Raw genomic sequence first — 24,009 nt, 5'->3', positions numbered from 1 at the left:
TGATCAAATCACTGGTGACTAAGATAAATCCAAATTTTATCAGGCGATAAAAAATTATGATGAAAATTACTTAAATTGTTTACCATCTAGCAGTGGCGAAAGTAATTTCTAGCATGACATTCACATTTAAAATAATATAATCCTGACTACAGACTGTGGGCATCCATGTGTTAATTAAGTCTATGTTACTGTTCGTTAAAAAGTTAATTTCAATTTCAACACATTTAACACATTATATTGCTATATTTTGTGATAACCTGGTGGCCATTTGTCAGAATCAACGACATATTTGTTTAGATGAAGGCAGAAATAATTATTTTCTTCAAAAGCAGTGCTATGTTATATTTGGATAAGGAGAGATAGCAAAGGCTTAGGCCTTATCTTTGACCTTTTCCCAAAGTAATTAATTATGATGTTTATAATTTTTTTATAATGAATGATAAATTGATTCATTATTATGTCTACAAAGAATTTGATTCCAATCTTTTTTACTAATTCACAAGTGTTTTACCTTTAAACAGATTCCCTGTAAATATGCTTTATACATTATATATCACGTTTGAATGGATTTTTCTGAATGCTTTCTTTACTACTTTATCAGTATACTCTCAAATGCAGTGCTATATATACTGTGTTTATTCAATATGATGCAATTCTAGAATGGATACTATTTTGTCTGTTTAAGTACAATACAATCTGTGTATAGTATGTGGCAGCTTGACATATGGCAGCTTGTAAACCAGTGAAGTGTAAACTATACTATAACAAATATACCACTGTTCTATGTGTAAACTATTTTGTAAACTATTTACTGGTCTAAGTGTATGCTATGTTTTAACTAGTACTGTATCTCACTGTGCTATGTGTAAACTATTTTGTAAACTATTCACTGTTCTGGCTCAGCGAGAGGACCACTATGCTAAGTGTATGCTAAAGCTAAATCATAATATTCTGTTTGTCTCTGTCAGGCTTTCTGCCTTTATCCCAAATACCCCCATGTAATGCACTATTTTTGAATAGAGCTCCAAAGGGAATAGGTTGCCATTTGGTACAGGGCACTTCTGTCAGACAGGCTTTGACCCTGTGGTTGATTTAGAGTCAATTTGGATTGGCAGCCCCTTGCTGCAGCCATAACAGCAAATTCCATCACAGCACCACACTCCACAACATAACCACCACATTGACATTATTGAACTCACAACATACTGTTAGTAAGTTACAGACTAGTCATTCGCTGAGATATGAGATATGAATCACTGTTCAGAAAAAAAATAACATTGGTGTGAATTGAGTTCTCTTGAGCTTGTTGTTGGGTTTATTTATAAAGTTAGTAAAACGGACTTGAGGCAAAATAAAATCTCATAAAATGCATTTGTACACAGCAAAATTGACAATTTGGAATATTTTATTAATATGTAGAAAATGCATTAAAAAAGGAGCTATACAGTACATGTTTTTAAGTCAAACTGGAACTAATCTGATCGGTAATATCCAAGATAATCCAACACAATATGGATACTCATCAGAGGAGCTTTTTCCACAGTCCCAATCTCACTTCACCTTCTTCATGGCAAATATCACAGATAACAGAGAACTGGGATTACCAGCCACTCAAAGACAAGTTTACCATTTAACATTCTTTGTGGCATTTTGCTTTGAACAGTAATGTTGCATCAAATGACAAATGAATTACATAGCTGTGTCTAGTAGCCAGAAATGGGGGAAAAAAAGATAAAAACTAGGAAAATATTCCACACATTCACTATAAGCCTGATTAAATCACACGAGAGGAACTGATTGTGGGTTTTAGTAGTGACCCAGTGCATTGTGAAGCTGTGATTGGTTTAGTAATGGGAGAAAGATTGAAAATTCTGAAGCACTAGACGAGCCGGTACCATCTGCTATGCAAATGAATAATAGAGTACAGTCTGCCTTCAACACTGTTGCAAAGAACACAGTCTTTAATTGTACTCTTCTAAGACAGAAACATCTTTGAACCTTCTGTTAAGAAAAAGACCTGCATGCTGTGCACCAATAAAACAGATAAAGGACAGTATCTCAGTATTTCATCTGTTTACTTCAGTCTTTCAGAGAGTTTTAAATAAATGCGAGCGGAACACAGCATTTCAGAGAACTCACTACCTTATCGGTCTTGTTCAAAAGAAGTAGACTAAATTGAGAATAGGGTACATGTTTACGAAAAAAGACCATATCTGACTATTGCTCTGATCTTCCAACAGAAGTTCAAAATAGACATCAATACTAGCCCTGCAACATATTTAAAAAAATATTTGAATCTACACTTTTGATAAAATGCGAGTGGCACGCAACAGATTCATGTCTAAGCAGTACTTTTCCTAAGACAATGTCGCCCTCTTGATGGGATAATTCACCCATAATCTGCCTGATGTTTTGGCAGAAGGATGACTGTCACATTTACATATGGACTGTGTTGAACTGTGATTAGAGCATGAGGCTGATTAGGTGAACTACAGCCTGAAATCTGTTTTTAACCCAGGAGTGACACATTGTATTAGGTATCAGAACCATGAATAATGGAATGATCATAGACTGAGGGACAATGGCCATTCTATTTCTGCGATCAGAGCAATATATTCACCCTATAATGTCATGATAAAAGCTATGGAATGGGAGCCGTTGTATGATCAATCTTGGTTGCCCCAAAGGGCAATATCATTTTTTGACACATTCTTCAACATATAAAGACCTTAGGACTAGAAGGATCTGTGGGACATTTGGGTAAACAATTGGTTATTCAAAATGAAGGTGTCCTAAAGATTTAATTAAAAAACGATTTGAGTAAAATGTTTGACAAAATAAGATCCTGGAATGCCATTTCAGTGCAAACACCTTTAAAATTTGAGCTACCTACATTTTTTCATTCACAACATCTAATCACAAAATGCTGGGATGTCCTAGTCCTTGATTATTAATATCTTTATTTAATGTTATTTTTTTTAAAGAACTTAAACATTACATTTTGTCTGAAAGAGTTCTATAACTTTGGGCCTATTTACAGTAGTTTTATTTAGATAAATAGGACCTGCATATAGAATTGCATATGCTACACATTTTTATAATGTACATTTATTTTCTATATTTAATAGGAAGTTTGATTGGCTGGCTTAGAAAATCCTTAGCTAGCATGCTAAATCTTGACAGTCAATAAACAAAACAAATGCTTGTTGTAGGGCGACAAAACACTTTAGTTTCAAAAAGCTTTTGGGTCTTTTTGTGCCAAACTTAAAATGTTCATTAACATTATTTGACAAGTTTTTATTCGATTTTTCAAATACCAAAAATGTAATGTTATCTAATACCTGAAAACAACAACCAAAGATGGCAGTTTTTTGATATTCTTATAATGTACTTAATAATCCATGTGGCTATAGTCACTTGTGGTTCTATTGAAATAAAATGTCACTTAATGAAAATAAGCAAACTAAATAGATAAAAAATTAAGCAATCTAACTATTTAGCCCGGTTACCCAAAGCAACAGATACTATTTTGAAAGAACAAGATGCTGTGCTCCCATGTTTTTGACTATTGTTGATTTTTGTTTTTATGTCAGGTTCTGGTTTCAAATGTAAATATAAAAGTTTATTTTCAGATTGTAAATTTTACTTAAAATCAAATTTTCATATTCATATTCAGTATAAGTTGTTTATGACAAAATAAAGAAATAAATCTAGGTGAATTAGAGAATGTTTAAGATTCACTGGAGAGGCATTGGTGTATTTGTCTAGTAGTATGTAAATAAAAAACACAATCTGAAGCGTTATTTCAACAAAAATAACAAACATACTACATTTTATTGATAACTAGTTAGTCGTTTTTGTAAGTAGACTTAGGAAATATAATATGTATTTATCCGGATATATACACGTTCTAGTCCCAAGGTTTCAATACTATTGTGCTTCAAATTTGATTAGCGCGGGGGCTCTTTTAATTTACAGCTTATGTCATTAATATCAAAATGGCATATACTATGTCACATTAGAATATACATTAAATATATTATCCTTTTCACTGATCAAACTTTATTCTGTAATGACTTTATCTCTTTTCTCTCACTCCTCAGTATCCCTAGATCTGTATATATTTTTTGAGTACTCAACGTTTATTGCTGCTCTCGTTGATTCCACACTTTACTATTGAGATTCCCCTTAACAGTTAGAAGTCATACATGGAGAGAACTGTTTCAATACACTTATACTTTTCTATTAAAATACAAGCTTTTCATATATATCCTCTCTTGCTGCACTGAGAACACTTCGGAACAGTAAGAGGATTTAGTCCCTAGAATTGAGATGTACCTTTACCAGCCAAGACTTTAACTAGCATTCCTGGCAGAGATTCTGGGGGTTTAAAAACTGACAACAAGCTTAACATGTGCACATTGCAGAAAGTCCTGCTAAGCCAGAGGTATGAAGGAAAAGGCCATGACTTACAGAATCGTCTGTCGAAGAGAAAAAAGAGGGAGGAGTCAATAAGCACTTTGATTAGAATTTGGGGAAGAGCAGCATTTGCCAAAAGTGACACCTCTTATATTACATACACAATAGCTATCGACAGAGCGTAATCACTCTTCAGTCCTTCCACAAAATGCGCTAGGGCAAAGTTAGTCATTGGAGTTAATAACTACTCTATTCTAGTAAAACAACAACAAAAACCATAATGCCTTGCTAGGAGAGTTGGGATTCATTCATAGCATTGGAATTCAGAAGAGGAATGAAACATTTAAATACAACAGTACGGTCATGACATTTGTTATAATCGTATAGACATTGATCGTAATGGGATCATGCAGCAGGCTCACCGCTTCTGTGCTGACAATTGTGCTTCGAACAATGGAGAAGTAGTATCAGCATTTCATGTTGGTTCTTTTTAAGTTACTCCAAAACTGTAAATATTCAAATGTGTTCTCCTGCTGATTCCTGTACAAATATATGAGACCCAGTGGTCTACTGCATGGAGAATAACCATTGTTTCCAGTCAAGTCTATGGGACAATGAAACAGTGAAAGAAAAGATATACAAAGATCTCATGATACCGCACTGGTGACAAGATGAACGTACTTTCTCAATATCTGAATGAAAAACTGTGGGTAAAATGTTGAATGAAAACGGCAAAGGGACACTATCAAATTCAATTAATGAAAAATTAAAAGGTTTTACAAGTGTGTTGCTAAATAACGTACAATGTGGTGGTACTTTCCTGTTATATTGATATTCTATTGCCAGGTTAGTGACTGTGAGAGTACCATGGCAATTTATTTTCAGTGTACTATCATGGATTTTTTTTTATTGTACTACACACTCGGCCAACTTACAACACTGAGCCAACTTACTGGTGCTAATATGGGTCTAGGGTTGATAATTCACATTTTCAACTTGGGGATTCAATCCAACAACATTTCCGTTACTGACTCAAAATTCTTTAATGCTCGACTAAATTCTATGCTGCAAAAAGATAATACCATAGAATTCATAATTCAGACCTACAGTTTACCATGGGATAGAGAATAACATCATTATTTAAGGTACAATGGCAGCATCATGGTTGCAGTGGGTAAACTCACCATTTTAGCCAATAAACCTTAAAAAGTACACACCGATCAGCCATAACATTATGACCATCTGCCTAATATTGTGTAGGTCGCCCTTTTGCCGCCAAAACAGCCCAAACCCGTTGAGGCATGGACCTCACTAGACCTCTGAAGGTGTGTTGTGTTATCTGGCACCAAGACATTAGCAGCAGATCATTTAAGTCCTGCAAGTTGCAAGGTGGGGCCTCCATGGATCGGACTTGTTTGTCCAGCACATCCCACAGATGCTCGATTGGATTGAATTTGGAGACCAAGTCAACACCTTGAACTCGTTATTGTGTTCCTCAAACCATTCCTGAACCATTTTTGTTTCTGGCAGGCTGCATTATCCTGCTGAAAGAGGCCAATGCCATCAGGGAATATCGTTGCCATGAAAGGGTGCACATGGTCTGCAACAATGCTCAGGTAGGTGGTACGTGTCAAAGTAACATACACATGTTTCCCAGCAGAACATTGCCCAAAGCATCACACTGCCTCTGCCGGCTTGCCTCCTTCCCATAGTGCATCCTGGTGCCATGTGTTCTCCAGGTAAGCGATGCACACGCCCCTGGCCATCCACGTGATGTAAAAGAAAATGGGATTCATCAGACCAAGCCACCTTCTTCCATTGATCTGTGGTCCAGTTCTGATGCTCACCTCCCCATTGTAGGCGCTTTCGGCAGTGGTCACAGGGATCAGCATGGGCACCCTGACTGGTCTGCGGCTACACAGCCCCACATACAACAAACTGTGAGGCATTGTGTGTTCTGACACCTTTCTATCAGTACCAGTATTAACCTTTTCAGCAATTTGAGCTACAGTAGCTCGTCTGTTGGATTGGACCACAAGGGCCAGCCTTCACTCCCCACGTGCCTCAGTGAGCCTGGGTCGCCCATGACCTTGACACCAGTTCACCACTTTTCCTTCCTTGGACCACTTTTGATAGGTACTGACCACAAAAGACTGGGAACACCTCACAAGGGCTGCAGTTTTGGAGATGCTCTGACCCAGTCTTCTAGCCATCACAATTTGGCCCTGGCCAAAGTTGCTCAGATCCTTACGCTTGCCAATTTTTCCTGCTTCTAACACATCAACTTTGAGGACAGAATGTTGACTTGCTGCCTAATGTATCCCACCCACTGACAGGTGCATGATAACAAGATTCATCATCATCATTTTTCGCTTATCCGGGGCCAGGTCGTGGGGGCAGCAGTCTAAGCAGAGATGCCCAGACTTCCCTCTCCCAAGACACTTCCTGCAGCTCTTCCGGGGGACACCGAGTCGTTCCCAGGCCAGCCGGGAGACATAGTCCCTCCAGCGTGTCCTAGGTCTTCCCCGGGGTCTCCTCCCGGTGGGACGGGACCGGAACTCCTTCCCAGGAAGGCGTTCCGGAGGCATCCGAAACAGATGCCCAAGCCACCTCAGCCGAAACAGATGCCCAAGCCACCTGTGCTGACCCCTCTCGATGTGGAGGAGCAGCGGCTCTACTCTGAGCTTCTCCCAGGTGACCGAGCTTCTCACCCTATCTCTAAGGGATCGCCCAGCCACCCTGCGGAGAAAGCTCATTTCGGCTGCCTGTATCCGGGATCTTGTTCTTTCGGTCATGACCCAAAGCTCATGACCATAGAGCTTTCTTTAGAGCTTTCTTTCTTCACCACGACAGACCGATACATCAACCGCATTACTGCAAAAGCTGCACCGATCCGTCTGTCAATCTCCCGTTCCATCCTTCCCTCACTCGTGAACAAGACCCCTAGATACTTAAACTCCTCCACTTGAGGCAGACACTCTCCACCAACCTGAAGTGGGCAAGCCTCCCTTTTCAGATTGAGGACCATGGCCTCGGATTTGGAGGTACTGATTCTCATCCCCACTGCATCCCCCTAACAAGATTATCAATGTTATTCACCTCACCTGTCAATGGTCATAATGTTATGGCTGATCGGTGTATCTCCCAAATATTTCAATGAATATTAACTTATAATGAACCAAAGTTCAGTAAAGTGTTGGTCCAATTTCATGATTCCGACTATAACATGGTATACGAAAAAGAAAATACCATATGAGTACCTTGCTACCCTTTTGTAAGCAATGAAAGTACAGATGTTGAGGGTACCGCGCCTGTTGCCTCAATACTTTAAATGCAAAGGCATTCAATCACCCCTTCAACTGGAAAGCTTTTCATCCACAAGTACACTATGAAGTATAAAACTCTACCAGGTGATATATGCTCCCTGTCCGTTTGAATAACCTTGTTTTCAGCCTATTGCACAAAGCACATGTACAGTAAGTCAGGCACAACAACCTAGAAATTAGAAGTTTCTCTTAATGAGAAGTTTCTCTTAATGTATTAGTATTTCTCCTTCAGGTGTTTTTAATCAAAATAATACTGTTTTAAATGTTTTTTAAAAAAGCTTGAATTTAAGCTCTGAATGTTTTCAGAATATAATGTCTTGTAGTTTTACTCTAAGAATCAGATTTCTGAATTAGACTATATTGTTTTTTTTCAGTTTGTTTTCATTTTTAGATTTAGAGAAATCTAAATCTTCTCAACCCATTGGCAGTTTTCTCTGCTTGACTTAACTTATTTTTGAGGAAGCATTGCCACGGCCTTAAATAGAACGGTATTTCTGACATTTGGTAATGCAAACAAACACTTGTGGTTTCCCATTTAAAACTAACCAGTAGTAGCCTACAAGACAATTACATTTACCTTCTAATAGCTAGCAAGCTACAGCAATAACATAATATTTGCCATGTATACTGGAGCCAGACATTCTTACTTTCACTGAAGCAATGAATCTTGCTTTCCAAGTTTGCTCTTTAGCTGAGTGCACAGCCGGGTTAAAACAGTGAGTGACCGGCAGTCCCTCTCCTGCAGTTGTTCACAGCACCCTGTGCTGGTGCTTATGCTTACCGACACCTCTGCCGACAACGTCAACTCGACTGAAATCAACACATGGGAGAGGTTTTGTGGGCAAATTTTTATGACTCTCCTTTTAGCTAATGAAGGCCAAGTCTGACAGATTGTTCAACCATATCTTCCCCACATTTTGGCAGAGGTGTCAAGGAACTAAATTCATGTGGGACAGATGAAGCAGTGTATAATGGTGAGCACTGCAGGGCCTAAAACTACAATTTGCACTGATAACATGGATTATGTAATGGCTGAAGTCAACCATAGCTTTCTATCTACTCTTAAGATTTATGCGTTTGGATGAATAGATTCCAGCATCTGTGTTGGTGATACTCTAAATCGACATCCTAGGAATAAAACATTCTGAATATATCAGTATAGGTCTGTGCGTATTGACAATCGTCTCAATGTACTGATGATGATAAATGAACGCACATTCTCATGTAGGCTTATTAGCCAAAACACGTTAGTGTGTGGTAAAATAAACCAAAGTGCTGTGTAAGTAATCTGTCGATGCTGCTTCGTTGATCGGATGTGCTACCTGCTTCTCTCTTTTGAAGAACTATTTGGATCATAGATTTTTTGGGGTCAGCACTCACTATGAAATATACTTTTAGTCAAAGTCCACTTTTCTCATCCTTAGTGAAATGAAATGGTTTAATGAAAGTGATTGGATGAGGATTACAGTGTATCCATCAAATGTACATAGTTCTCTACAGCAGACCGAATGTAATTTCACCGGACTGGACAAGAAATACAGATGAGACAGAAGGATTGGATATAGGACAAAGATACATTACCGAAATCTACAGACTGATTTAAATGATCTTATCAAGTCTAAATTACTCACTAAACTATTGACATAAACCAGGTGCTCAGAAAACACCATGACAATCATTACTGAGACTAAAACCAAGGATCCCCAAAACATCTTCTGAAGTGACCATGAGGTTGCAAAAAAGGAGAGCTGTCGACAGTGAATATTTCTATTCAGCAAATCTTTGGTTTCATGTCAGAACTAAAAGCACTGCATGGAACAACCTAGAGTATCTTTATACTGCTTCACATTTGTTTGTGGAGATGAAAGTTTCCTAACAGAGAACACTGCATGTCAGTATTGTTGAAATATGCTAGCATTATACAAGGTGGGTAAAATGACATGACAGTGGTCATATTATGTAGTCCTTCATTGCTAATGACTTGTGTACTGTTGTTTTCTCACTGATAATAATAAACGCTGATGTCTAGGCTTGTACAGTCATTGCTTGGTGCTCTTCTCTTTTCTATTGTTCCAACCAGAGTGTGGATCTTGGATTTTATTTCAATTTTAACGGTAAACTGCTAATAAATGATAAATAAATAAATGGCTGATGTTAAATCCACTGTTACAGGCTTATGTACAGCGTGATGATTGCTATTTTTGTTTAGGTCATTATGAGTTCGAGTGGGTTGTCAATGTCCAATGAAATGCTCTATGCAGGCATTTGTATATAAAACACATGGAGAGTTGCTATTTCAATAAAAATTGCAATGACAAAGCATCAAATTATATCAAGTAATACATGGACTTTGTTACAATATCAGTCTTATAAAAATAGAATATCTTACGTGTTTACGGGCATATAGAATTTTGTTAAAATTACTAATTTGTACTGGGAAAATAATCCTTGCTCTCATGTACTCATATTGTACAGAGGTTCATGAAAGCTACGTTGAGTTGACCCCTTCAACGTTCAGGACTGGAAAATTACTTAACACAAAGACTGCATGGTTAACCTCCCTTACTATCTTAGCAAACACTATATACAGCCTCAAAATACGGCCTTGAACACATTTTACACGTTTCACTAGCGTTTTCAAGTGAAACCAATGTGAAACAGTTTATTCAGTCTAGATTTCCAGGCTAGCAAACAGAACCACTGCCATTCAAATGTCTATATAAATTACATTGCTCCTCCTATTGTCTTTCAGCTTTTTGTAAAAGTAGCAACATCTAGCTTGGGGCTAAGTGGGTGAGGGCTTTATTCTGGAGGAGTGGACCTCCTTCTCTTGCCACTGATGCTGCGGTAGTTAAAAGGCCTCATCTTCATCTCAACAAAAGGAATAGAGAACTCGTGACCCTTCCAGTGATACCAGTTGATACCCTGCAGGATCAAGAAAGGATCGTTGTTAGAATATCAGGTTATATTATCGAAATTGCCCAAAGAAACAACAGAGAGTTACCGTACCTAATATTGCAACAGAGACACAATGGAATATGACAGAAATGGTAACACGGATCCATTGTAATTATACATATCTCACCTTCGCTGACATATTTAGTTCTGCAATTCAAGATTACATTATTTCTTATGCCAAATGAGTTTACATATATTATTGTCATATGCTCATTTAACACTTTGAGCCGTCTCATTATTCTCAGACCAAACGGTTTTCTTTTGCTGGTATTTCTGTAAAGCCATTGAAATGTTCGGCATTGGAGCAAATTGTAATTCCATTGTGTGGTTTCAGCTCACCGCGGCCATTGTGGTTAAGCGTTCAATTAGTAAAACAAAACAGTCTTATCTTACCTATGTACAATGTAGCTAATTCCTCAGCTTTTTTTTTTAAAGTCTGTCTGGTTTCATTTCATGCCATCAAAAAAGAAACCCACCAAATACGTGTGATGTTGCCACCCTTTAGTAGTTGCCTCATCTAAAGCTCTTTACAAGATCCATCATTTCAACATAAAACAAAGGAACTGGCCTTTAATGTGTTCATTTTCGTGATGCCTTTCATTCAGTCGACGAGGAGTCTCACAGAGTGTGATTTCTAATGTCAGTTGCAACAGCTCAGTCCCAGTGTGGAGAATGGGACCACTCACCTGGCTATGTCTTGACTCGCCATATTTCCCATTCAGGTTGGCCCGGTGGCAGTTTTTGTACCACCAGGCTCCTTTGTAGGACAGGGCACAGTTGGTCACGGCAATGTCGTTGTCTCTGTCCTTGGTGGAAAAGGGACGGCCTTGGTGATAGCTCAACGAGTCCCCTGTGACAGGGAATGAAAATGAATTGTGAAGAGCATGAAGCGGGTGCATGACATAGGGACACTGGTGTTCAAACTGAATCACACCACAGGGCAAGGCCCAAGAATTACGGGGGATGAAACACTGAGTGCATTTCCTTGAACACACCATGAAGTAGAAAGTAGGCTTTCATGGTATTACGGTTGAGTGCCAAGCCCGTCTCAGCTGGTAGAGGTCATACTTAAATAGATTAGTTGCTTAGAGCGTTTTGTGGCGTGAATCGTGGGGGCGTTGGCGCACCCCAGCGTTGCATCAATGCCCCCACGAGAGAAAGCAGAAAGCTTCCGGAATCATCCAGCAGGCTCAGCCCTGCGGCCTACACACCTGCCTCCTTCTAGGACCTTGAAGGAAACTAAATATATCAATTCTGTTTATTTACATATTCAATGATTCTTCTGAATTTAGTATAGCCGTTTATAATTAAGTCCTCAGTTGTTCTTCCTTTTACTCTGTCTGTCTGATTATGTTCTTTTATCAGAATATTGATGTTACATATTTTTATCTCTGGTCTGACTACAGAACCTAAGGTCATGCCTTAATCACCCTAAGCTGAACCCATGAGTAGAATACTGTTTGACAATATGGTTTCTGTTTTCCCTTAGATCAGTTAACCAACCCCCACTACTTTAGTTTTGGGGATATAAACCAGAATGAACTTTGAGAAAGCTCTCTCTTGCATTTATCTTCCTTCTGCCTGCATTTTTGCTCTTGCAAACATCTTGAATCTCCGGAGAGCTTTTATCTTTGATACGTGAACTGTCATTGTAATACTCTCTTTATATATAAAATTAATTTGTTACATGAATTCATTGACTATTTGGAATGAATCAACCTCCTCAGGGAGGTCCTTGGGTTATGGAGGAAGACAAGAAGGAGACCGAGGGTGCAGAAGCCCCAGAGTTGAAGCTGCCTTCTAACAGAGTTCACCCTTCGGTGAAAATGTCAACCCTCTTTTCTGAAAGACATTTCCCACTATTACTGAGGTCTTACAATGTTGTCTTGCTCAGTGGGTATTGTACTGAAATGAGCGGTGTCTGGTTCTGTAGATCCTTTCAGCACCTAAAAACATCTACCATCACCAGCAGATGTCTGACAGGAATCCGTCATGGTAGTTACCAGCTAAACAACATTGTGAGTTCATACACTTTCTATGTCTGGCTAAATTGCTGCATGCACCTGTGTGGAGCCTTATGGTGCAGCAAGAGTTTCTCGTTGCTAGTTTGAATTGAAAATTGTATTTGCATTTTATCATTTTAGGTCATTATTTTCACAGTAATTAGTAATCTAAATAGGCTCTTGGGGTTATGTACAGTAGAGTGTGCAATAGTGCTCACCAGCTGTGCCATTGTACTCTCCTATCCTGAGTTTGTATAGACTCCTGGCATCTCCGATGGCGAACTTGTCATAGTTGGCATAGACAGACTCCTGACCATCCTTCAAGTCAATCCGGAGCTCGTAGCGTCCTTGAGCTGAAAGCTTCTGTATATTGTCCAAACCTACAACAACAAATGACACCACTCAACTACTGTAAAATGATTATGGTCATTCACTCAACAATGAACGTTCATGAGGAATGTATAGAATGTATTCTCTAAGTGGAAGATAAGTGAATTGCAGCAACAACAGTCTGCATTCAAATTCACCCTCCCCTGCTGCTCGTTCATGCTAATGCGTTCCTTTCACTTTTGCTCGATTTTAAAGACATTCCACAGAAAATGAAATGGTACAATGATTACCTACACTACTCAGTGTTTCTTTTCTTTCAACAGAAATTGAAAAAAAGCACTGAAAAATAACTGTGTAGAATTGCTCTTTGCATGCACCCAAAACAATGAATCGGGTTCAAAATGTTTGTGAAACATTGCCATTCCACTATTAACACCATATATGATGTATATTTTACATGTTGCTCCTTTAAAGTCTACGTTTAACATGACATGGTGAGAACACAGGCACATGAAATGACAAGCAGAGATATCAAGTAGAGTAGCAGACGTTGATGTGAAAAGTGTTTGGTCCATTGGCTGTACTGTTGGCAGCCCAGGGCCTAGCCAGGCTGTGATGATAAGGACCAGGGAGATTAGACCATGCTTTCTACAGATAAGAAGCCTCCCCTCTTGGCGGGGAAGCTTCCTGTTTAACCTCAAGCTGAACATCATATGATGTCGTCGATGTCTCATGATTGCCAGTAGCAGTTTTTTTTTAAACCCTACAAAACCCTTCAAAACTCAGATGATAAGCTTTGGGCTGAACCAGGGTAAAACTGGGCATGAGTTCCAATATGTCAGCAAAAGATACAGTCGGCATTATAAAGCCAAAAAGGCCATTGCTGGTGACAGGGGGAAAGCAATTGGTGTAATGAGATTTGTTAAACATTAAGTGAACTCCAATTTGCCAGTGCATAATGCAGGATCATCTGCTATCAATCTGATAGCATAGCTTGGGCATCGCTTTGATTAGAAATTGCCAGCAGGATAAAAAAAAATGCATTTGGAGGCGGATCTCATTATATCTCCGAAATTACCATCTCTTATCATTTTATTACCCAGCTCAATCCTACACCTCCCCAGAAATGAGGGGGCAAATTAAAAAGGCCAATAATGACAGCATATTGCCCAAATGCGTCAATTTCTTTATATTACATCCTTAAATTGACAATATATTTGGCCAGGGTCGAGTCAATACGTACGATTAATGGGTAGCGCCACCGCTGTAATAAAATTGGTCTGTTTTCTAATGACTGCAGATAATAACATCCGTTAATTCCCGTTTTCAGTGTGAGGCAGCCATAATGCCCCAGGGGTGAGAGCTCTTCTGTCCCTCCCGTAGTGGGAAGCTCAAACCAAACGTCGCCGCATCCCCTGGGTCTCATCACAGCAGCATCTACTGTAGGACGCCGTAGATCAGGACAGATGCGCTCTCACTGTCACCAGAGAGCGACGGCACTCCCATCTCACGGCCTAACTGCTTCTGTTGTTTCCCAAGTCAACTGCAGGAATGCCACGGCACCATGCTGACGACAGTGCTTGCTGTACTGTTGGGATTTGGTTGCACCCAGTTTTCTGGGACTGTGATTGGACAAGGAGGACACCATACTCTGTGGTTAGGCACAGGCAGGTGATACCGTATAGGTAGGGCCTACATTGTAGAGCGGAGATGTTTCGTACATGACCCCCCCCCGTTCCCCACCACTGAGCCCTGGTCAAAAGTAGTGCCTTACGTAGGGAATAGGGGCAATTAGTGTGCAGTTTGGGCCTGTCTGAGGTGACGGCCAGCTACAGCTGTGAGTGAGTCAGAGGAAATGAAACAGCTCATAAGACCATCCACTACTTTTAGCTTTTACCTAGCAGAAACATATGAATCACACTGGTTTAAGAGCATGGCGGATCTATTAATGTGACAAGATATATCATGATTCTGCATGCGTGCTAAGGACTAGTGGATATAGAACCAGCCATGACAAAGACTATAAGGATACAGAAAAAGTTCTGTGGAATCCTCATGGTTCTGCAATGTTCTTAAAGCTATATCCTTCATTTGTCCAGCAACAAAACAAATTACTCCATCTGTGTATTGATAAAAAGCCGAGGTATTGGTCAGGTGAAATGTAACTACTCTGGTATTATTACACAGAGCTATGAAAGCAAGGTCTGACCATCCATGATATACATATTTGTTTTGCATTTGTTTACTTTGTTGGAATAAGCTTATGAGGCTCTATTATGTTAAATTCTTGAAGAATCAATTGATATACTAGGATAGCTTGGAGTACATTCATACATGTTCCGTCAACATCATGCGTTGTCTTATACAATTCAAGATATTACATAGATTACACGATTCAAAAAACACATTACAGAGGCTTTTCCTTGAAACCGCATATTTATGGGACAAAATGTCAAACTGGGAAGGGTTAACAACTCAACTATTTTTCCCTGTGCACTAACCTGCACATTGTGATGTCCTTGAAACTCCATTAGATCCAGACTCGTTATTAGCTGTCCTCGTAGTCTTAGAGGTTCAAAACACATTACCCAAAGCTCAAACAAGAAGTCATTTTCTACAGTATAATTTTGGTTGTGCAATTAATTGGGATGTTTTGGAAAAATAATGAGATCCCACCAACTAAATTTTGTAACACCTTACATTCAGGGAGTATTTGATACATCCTAAAGGAAAAGTACATATTTATTTATAAAATATCTGGTAGCCTCTCTACAAGATATATCTGGAGATTTGTTGGGGACTAGAAAGATGGGGAGGGGTTGGCAGGTGTGAGCAACTGCCTGAGGGGGGGACTCTTTGGGGGGAGGAAGGGGATATCTCCTGTGGGTGGGATGGATGGGTGGCGCTCTACTTTGTTGTTCTGTATTTGTTGAGTTTCGGAGTGCATCGCATGTTTTTTGCTCTCTGTATTTTCTTTTTTTTAAATGAATAGGAAACTTCTCTATGTTTTGTGAACTTGTCCGTGTTGTTTTTCTCCAACTGTCCGATATTATTATTTCACGAAACATAAGAATCAATGCGTTTTTAACATTAATTCAATAGTGTGAAAAATGAATGCAGAAACCAAGGTACCCAGCTTTAAGGTTATGTTAAGATGTTGGTTCTTAAAGTGCAAACAAGTCTATTTTATAATTAAAAGTATAATAATTCTCTCAAGGTTGGTATCTGCTATAAAATATTCATTTATACAATCTTTAATCTATTTCCAAAACAATAACATGAAAATGGGCTCAAGTAGAAATATTGTTCATTTCCAGCTTTTCTAATGAATATATTTATGGATTTTATAATGAGATTTGCAGAAATACTCTACATTGCCTTTTGTTTTGTATCAAAATCAAAGAATTGATGAAAAACAATTACCCTTCCATCTCAGTGATAAATGAAATCCATTAATAAATTACAGAGCTAGTGTTTGTGAAGTACAAAAAAAATGCGAGGAGAGAGAGTCTACACACTAGACAATGAATGTATAACAAACGACAGCTGTTAACCCTGTGGGGAAAATTAAGAACAACAGAAGGGATGACAAAGACTAGACCTTTTTCAATTTTAAGTAGACCTGGGGACATGGTGTGTGTTTTCAATGGGTGTTTCACTGGGAGCTGGCCTTTGCAAAACAGCCCAGTTCAAAATCCTACCGAGCCAGAATTCATCCTCTAGGTTTCCAAATCCGACTCTGTAGTCACTCCACTTCCTGGAGAAATCAGTCAGGCCGTTCTGACGTCGCTGGAACACCTGAGGTACAGACCGGGTACACATGCACCTTGATGAACAAGTCTAAACCATTTTGTACATTCAGATGAAGTAGACCTCCTAAATCACATTTGACCCAGGCCTGAATGCCGAGTGTCGGTCTGCACAGTGTTCCTGCTGCTACGGGACACCTACAATCCAGCCGCCCTCGTCGGTGGTCATGTCGCAGTAGACCTGCACTCCCTGGTTAGGGTCTCTGTTGATGTAGATGGTGTAGACGCCACTGAGGGACTCCCCGTTAAGAAGATGCTGGGCACAGTTCTGGGGGGTGGCAAACAACCGGTTTCCTGGAGAGAATGGAGACCATGTGAGACGCTCACAAAGGATCACTTCACTATATCAGATCCTAATAAATGAGATGAATGGATATGGACAGGGGGAATGTGATCCCAGATCAGCACTCCGTTTTGAATGGGGGCCTAGGCCCTGAGTAGTGAATGCGTGGGGATGAATTCTAAACGTGTGTGTGTGTGTGTGTGTGTGTGCAGGGGTAAGCTACCTGTTGTAAAAGCAGTGGAGACAACGTCACTGGTCTCTAATCCCCTGGCAGCCTGCAGTCTCACGGTGTACTCTGAGGTCTCTGCCAAGCCTTCCAGACGAATCCACGTGTCCTCTGCATCCAGGATCAGCTCCTGTAGAATGTACAGAATAAAATATAGATAAGGACCTGCAATGATCCTAGATCATCACTCCTACTTGAAGTGTTGGCCCCCGTTTGCGACTCAGTAAATTGATGCCTTTTTCCTATAAATGACTTTTCGATGCACTCTGGTAGAACTTCGTAATTAACTACACATATTAATGTGACTAAATATAAAGGATTAGTAAATCGTCCTAATTTACATGAATCCATACAAAATATTATAAATAAAAGTAATTTTTAACCATTTACAAATTATTAGGTAAGTCTTGTGTGACCTCAGGCTTTTCATACTTTATAAATGCTTTACTAATATTTTGCGTAAACTGTCGCATAAAGCAGGACATACCATTGGTAGACATACCAGCACTACTTTGTGCTCCTTCTTTTCTCAGAGTACAACACATGAATGGTTAAACACTAACTACAGAAGCCATGATTTTAAAGAAATATATGAACAGAGAGTTTACATTTAAGAGGCTAAACTGCAGTGTTTCTTAATCCTGGTCCTCGAGACCCAAAGGGGTGCACGTTTTTGTTTCTCCCCAAGCACTCACACACCTGTTTCAAATGTTGCCCTACTACTCAAACACTTGATTGATGTAATCAACCTATCATCAAGTCTTTAATTTGAATCAGGTGTGTGAGTGCTAGGGCAAAAATAAAAACATGCACCCCTTTTGGGACCCAATGACCAGGTTTGGGAAACACTGGGCTAAAGACTTCACAAACTGAACCTTCTACTTTCTAACATGTACGTAACCAGACATTCATCATGGAGATTACGGAGTTGTGTAATAATTTAGTTCAGTGTTAACCGAGGTTAGACTCATTTAAGGATTGACTTAAATGAGAGAATGTCACATCCAGTTATTATAACAGTGTCACTATTTTGTAACTATTTTCCCCTATTTTCCCTAAACAGTGTTAAGTTTCCAATGTTCTAGGGGCTATGTATGAACTCCGAATACTAATGGAATGTCTACCAATGGCATGCACATCTTTTGTTAGAAATAACACTGGCAACTCACAACATTAAAAATAAACTGTCCACTATAAATAAGGACTGACAAAAACCATTCACCAAATATTAGTATCAACTCACGAATGGCCTTTTGAATCATGCAGCAGCTACACAAAGAAATCATATCTCACAAGTCAACAAAAGAGCAAAAACATTGATTAATCAAACACTGCAAACTGACTGTAAGGACTGAACTGTTTGGGCTACAAACGACTAACTAACTTGTTTTACACTCAGTGGTTTCTTAGGAACACAGATGATGTCAGCATTCTTCTCTGTGACACACAGGTTTTGGAGAAAGGTGCAATTACTGATTAGGACATGACCATATATATATATATATATATATATATATATATATATATATATATATATATATATATACATACACACACACACATATATAAATGGTTTGAAAGCCTTTGATACTGTATAAAGGGGGGAAAAAAGATTATTACATTAATTTGCTGTAATGAAAATTGCCGTTTCAGTCATTCAACAAAAATGTTGGAAAAAGATTGTATCAAGCATTGCAATAGGAATAACAGCGCATAATAACCAGGTCTAATACTTCTTAATGACAATGATGCCAGTGTTATGACACAGTCAATTACAGCGTGATGTACCAAGTAAAGTTAGTAGTAGAAAATGTAGGCCAACTGAATGTAAATAGTGATGGGGCTCCTATTTCATATGACAGAAATATGAAACCATGAAAGTTAGGGAATGGCCTTTAAACTGAAACATTGGAGAGTCCTCAAAGGTTAATTTGGTCATTACTATAATTGCACAGTGCTTTGTGACGTCAGCCCTTTCTTAAGTACCCATACAGTTTGCTAGTCCATTCTTATTCCTCACATATATAAGGCCATACAATTTCATTTCTGCATATTGGCACCATATTTCTTTAACATCAATGTGGGAAAGTAGAGCTTTTCGTATGTTTCTTCGTGTTGCCATATGACTGCTTTCACATTGATCTCCAGTGATCGCAAAATAAAATAAAACGATTGCCAATTAGCCTAAATGCAGAATCCTCTTTTCCTAATGGATTACTCATTTACCTCTCATCAATAGCTCTTATGAAGTAATAAATTACAAGTTGTTCCACCCAGAATCTCTCAACCTTATTCATCATTTCATGGGGTGCAAAAGAAGATTCATTTTTAATTAAGTTCAGAACACAGCATATCTGTAGACACATCTGTCTTACCTCCATTCCTTGGATTTACACCCCAACCTCATCCTTAAGTTCAACAAAGAGCTAAGAAAGAAAAGTGCCTAAATAAATGTCAGCACGGTAAATTTACCAGGGGTTTAACCAACAGTGATCCATAGGAGTGATACTATCCGACTCCAACAAAAGACAAAGCAACCAGGCACACTTACAGAAAAGATAAATGTATGTTGGACCCATTTAAATGCATTACTCATTCACGTTGGCCTTTGTATAACAGTGCCCTATGTTTTTCTTAGTGATAAGAAGGAGAACTAAAAGACGATGGAGGGAAGGATCTAATCACACACACGCGTTCCATGAGGAGCCGGCAAGAAGAAAACACAACTTATTTCTGTCTAACACAAGATGGCTCAACTGTGTTTTGTTCAATTCAGACAAATCCACTTTTATCAAATGGATATTCTGTGACTCAGTGGATGGTATCCCATTTTTCTCAGAGATCTCTTTTTCCGGCAGATGAAATAAAAGAGATTTCTCTGATGAGCTCTCTAGGAGCTGGACGTGACAGCAAAGTGAACTGCTGAATCTGATACAGCTTTGAGACACATTAAATATCTATGAGGTACTGAATGAAATATTCACCATTTTGGAAAAAGTCATTTTAAGGAAATACTTTGTGAGGATTATGAAGTTAAAGATGCTCTTTAATGATGTATCGCTCTCAATAGAGAGGACACACTTTCACAGTGGTTTTTTAATTACAATATTGATTTATTACAAGTAGACTGTTGCTTCCAATATAAAATATTTGCATGAATGGAATTGTTTATCTATGTTTAACTTGCAAACTAATAATCTTTATTTATTTACAAGATTAAATGTACATGTTGCTTATTTGCAATATTTCATTTTATATTGCAATCTGTAAGGGCAATATATCAACATTATTAAACTCAGGTTATAGTGGTGAATATGAATATTATATTTACTGACAGGAAAGTTTGAAAATACTTAATGGGGACGAAAATTAACCACAGGTGTATAAAACAACCAACTAAAACCAAATGCTCTGTCCATGACTGACACCCACTGGACAAACACAAGCACCAAAAACACAAAGTCAACATACTAGAACGTGACGGTGTCTGTGTTCAAAACACACTGAGGATAGTACTGTCTTGGGGTTTGTCTTTTACGCATCCCAAAATGGAAGGAAAGTGCCCTACAGTAAACGAGGGCCCAATGATTACACTTAGTGCACAATATAAGCAATATGGTAGCATTTGGGATGGTTGTTTTACGGTGTAATTAGTCGAGAGAGATATCTGTTGTAGAATATCAGGGGAAATTGATTCTGGTGAGTCATTAATTGGCGTATTGCATCGGAATAGCCCTGTTAATCTACTTTATTAATATAACTCAGCTACTTCAAAAGATTTAATTAAAATGAAATATGTTTCAGGGAGCCAAATTAAAAAACATCTAAATGACTCTATGAGGCTATATGTGCTTCTGTGTGGGTCTGTATTAACAGGTCATTAATCTGGGAGATACCTATATTTACAACGTCCAGTGGAAAAAACCCCACTGTGAATCCAGATTACGGTTTATATTCCATCAGTCAACCTGTGAATGCATTTCAGCTTGATGACACAGCACGGAGGCCTACGGTTGGTGAGTTTGATGGAAAACTCCTAGATGACGATCAGGCAGTGTTTTAGTAAGCCTGAATGTCAGTCTGTTTGTGCTGTGATGCCAACTACTTGTCACTCACAGTCAACGCTGATATGTGGCTTGACAATGACAGCAACGGAGAAGACAAGAGCTCAGTAACAGGCTATTATTTTGCCAGATTGAAAACACTACACCAGAGGAAGTCACACATTTGTCTAAGCACATTTTGTGAAATGGGTGTTGAAGGAAGGCTGATGCCTGATCACCTTCGCTTTTTCTCTCCAAGTTACCAATTGCTTTTCTGGGTGTTGGTATAATTATTATAATTTTTATAAACAGCAGTTTTTCCTCTTGTTAATCTGAACTTGTCTGCCTGCAAGACGTCAAGTTTACCAACCCCAACCGTCCATTTGTAAAGCCAGTGGGTCTGCCCTGTGCTTTGCTCACGCATGCTCTTTGCCTTGTTTCAGAGTGGAAATCTCAGGGGCTAAATTCCCATTTCATCTAAATGACACGTGTAAATATGATGAAATAGTAGTAGAGAAATATTTAATGGAAAATGATGGTATTATCATCAAAATAATTTAATCAAAATGTATTTTAGACATATGGCAATGTTTTCATTAGCCATGCAAACATTACTGTAGCTACAATAGCTCAAATTCAATGGACTCCCTTCAACCAGAGCCAGGCGAATAATGTTATTTTCATTTGTTTCAGGAATCTATGTCATACTGCATCTAAAATCTGCTGATATGAAACTTAGAGAAAGGGTTTAGCTTCTAAGTATTTGCTGGTTTAGAGCAAATGTATTGTTTTCAACCCTGAGTACTCTGCTTTAGTAATGTGTTTTAGACAGCCCTCAAACAAACCTTCAACACAATATTGTGACAAAATGTGCAACCCATTAATATTGAGATCTTTGCTTGTTCTCAGTATGCCCCAAACACCATGCACCCCGTATCCAGAAGTTTATAGCTTCAGAGATGTGGTTACTATTTTAGTGTTATTACTATTAAGGATTGTGTTTGTTCCACCGATCTTAAAATGCATGTAATTTGCTCTGCATAAGAGTGCCTCAAAGATGGAGTCTGGGACTGTGGTGATTTATATGTGCATTATCTACAAGCATATTCACTATCATACCTCAGATAGCCATGACATCTTAAAGCAACTTCTTTTATAAGACATGGCGCACATAATAGTACACCGTTTTCAGGGGATCCATTTTGCCTCAAAAGCATCGATTTTACAACCAATGGGACAAAATCCCTGAATTCATGTAATGACTAAAATGTAAACGGCCAATTTTGTGTTGCACATTTTGTCACTACTGTTTTAAACATCTCATTTAAGCTGTAATAGGGGAAATTTCTCACAGACTTCTGACAATGTTTATTTGTTATTTGTGCCAGCTGTACAAATATATAATATTTTGTTATTTTATTATATTTCAAATGAGGTTAGTTAAAAGGCTGTACCTGGAGTAGGCAGTGCTTTTATTTGACTGCTGCAAAGGTGATGAGCACATATTGCCTGCAAACTGAAGCACCACCACATATGATTCATTATTAAGTTTGAGCAGAGGCTATGTGTATGTGTTGGTTCTATAATGCTGTGTCTACCATGACATTCAAGAATCGATTCATTTCATTCTTGCATCCATTCATCAGTCCAGACATCATGTCTTTTTGTTCTGCAATGCTGCCAGCAGCTTCTTCTCTGCACATGTGAAACAAATTGCCCTGAAAACCAACAGCAGTTGGTTGAAATACTGAACCATGCCAAGAATCCAACTGTAGGGCCATTTAAACAATTCATTTGATTGAGCCATCAAACTCAATTTGATCACTATCAAGTGATTTTAAAGGAAAATAGCTGAAAATGTACAAATATTTCATTAACTGCACATCATTAGATGCAACTCTGCCACTTATTCAATCTTCAGTTGGGAGTTACACGTGTAGCAGGGGCAGCAGCCAGGCTTGGAATTTCATCATTTAAGGGGCAAGGCCATTTGGCCTTCAGTGTCACAAAAAGGTTTAAGGCACAAAGGCCACATGCCATGGCACAAAGGCAATTGAGTGAAATTAGAGGATAGGAGCTTACAAATAAACAACTTGAACTGTTGATAAGAAAACATGGATGGCATAAAACATATACATTATTCACTTATTAATATCATATTTTGAATAATAACTAATTATTACTGATATGTTTTTTCCCAAATAAAAAGTTTAACTATCATGGTTTAATCGTTCAAATTACATCGCCCCCTCTCTCAATTTTTTTTAGAGATTCTGGAATCCGTTTCATTTCAAAAGTTTTAGTTGGGAGAATTCACATGACGACAACAAAGAGGCTACGGTATTGACAGTTAATTAATGTTAAGGCTAGCTAACCGGAAGTATAACATTACCTCATCCAAAAGTAAACCACTAAGTATCCTTTAACATCACAATTCCCTGCGCTTTAAAGTACGACCTAAACAAACAAATACAGTGATTTATTTGTGCGCGGAGCAAGTAAGTTTTGTTTTTTAATCTTTCACCATAAACGCTGCCATGTCGAGTGAGGTCAAACCTATCATTTACTTCTCCGAGCAAGCCTTCAGGGGTATTCTCCCACTCGGAGGTCGT

General features: G+C 38.6%; 1 protein-coding gene across 5 annotated transcripts in view; it reads right to left on the bottom strand.

The window, feature by feature from the left end:
- Positions 1 to 9,149: 9,149 nt before the first annotated feature.
- The window catches only part of tnr (tenascin R (restrictin, janusin)), a 132,242-nt gene continuing 117,382 nt past the window's right edge, over positions 9,150 to 24,009 (bottom strand). For all 5 annotated transcript variants that reach the window (XM_010891322.4, XM_010891321.4, XM_010891325.4 and 2 more), the window contains 6 exons: positions 17,352 to 17,484; positions 16,988 to 17,139; positions 16,738 to 16,834; positions 12,925 to 13,086; positions 11,390 to 11,553; positions 9,150 to 10,670 (listed from right to left, as the gene is read on the bottom strand). In XM_010891322.4, the coding sequence (XP_010889624.2) occupies positions 10,548 to 10,670; positions 11,390 to 11,553; positions 12,925 to 13,086; positions 16,738 to 16,834; positions 16,988 to 17,139; positions 17,352 to 17,484 (831 nt within the window). In that variant the 3' untranslated portion in view covers positions 9,150 to 10,547. The remainder of the gene's footprint in view (positions 10,671 to 11,389; positions 11,554 to 12,924; positions 13,087 to 16,737; positions 16,835 to 16,987; positions 17,140 to 17,351; positions 17,485 to 24,009) is intronic.

Source organism: Esox lucius, chromosome 3, assembly GCF_011004845.1.
Source record: "Esox lucius isolate fEsoLuc1 chromosome 3, fEsoLuc1.pri, whole genome shotgun sequence".
NCBI lineage: Eukaryota > Metazoa > Chordata > Actinopteri > Esociformes > Esocidae > Esox > Esox lucius.
This window is presented reverse-complemented; position numbering and strand designations above follow the sequence as displayed.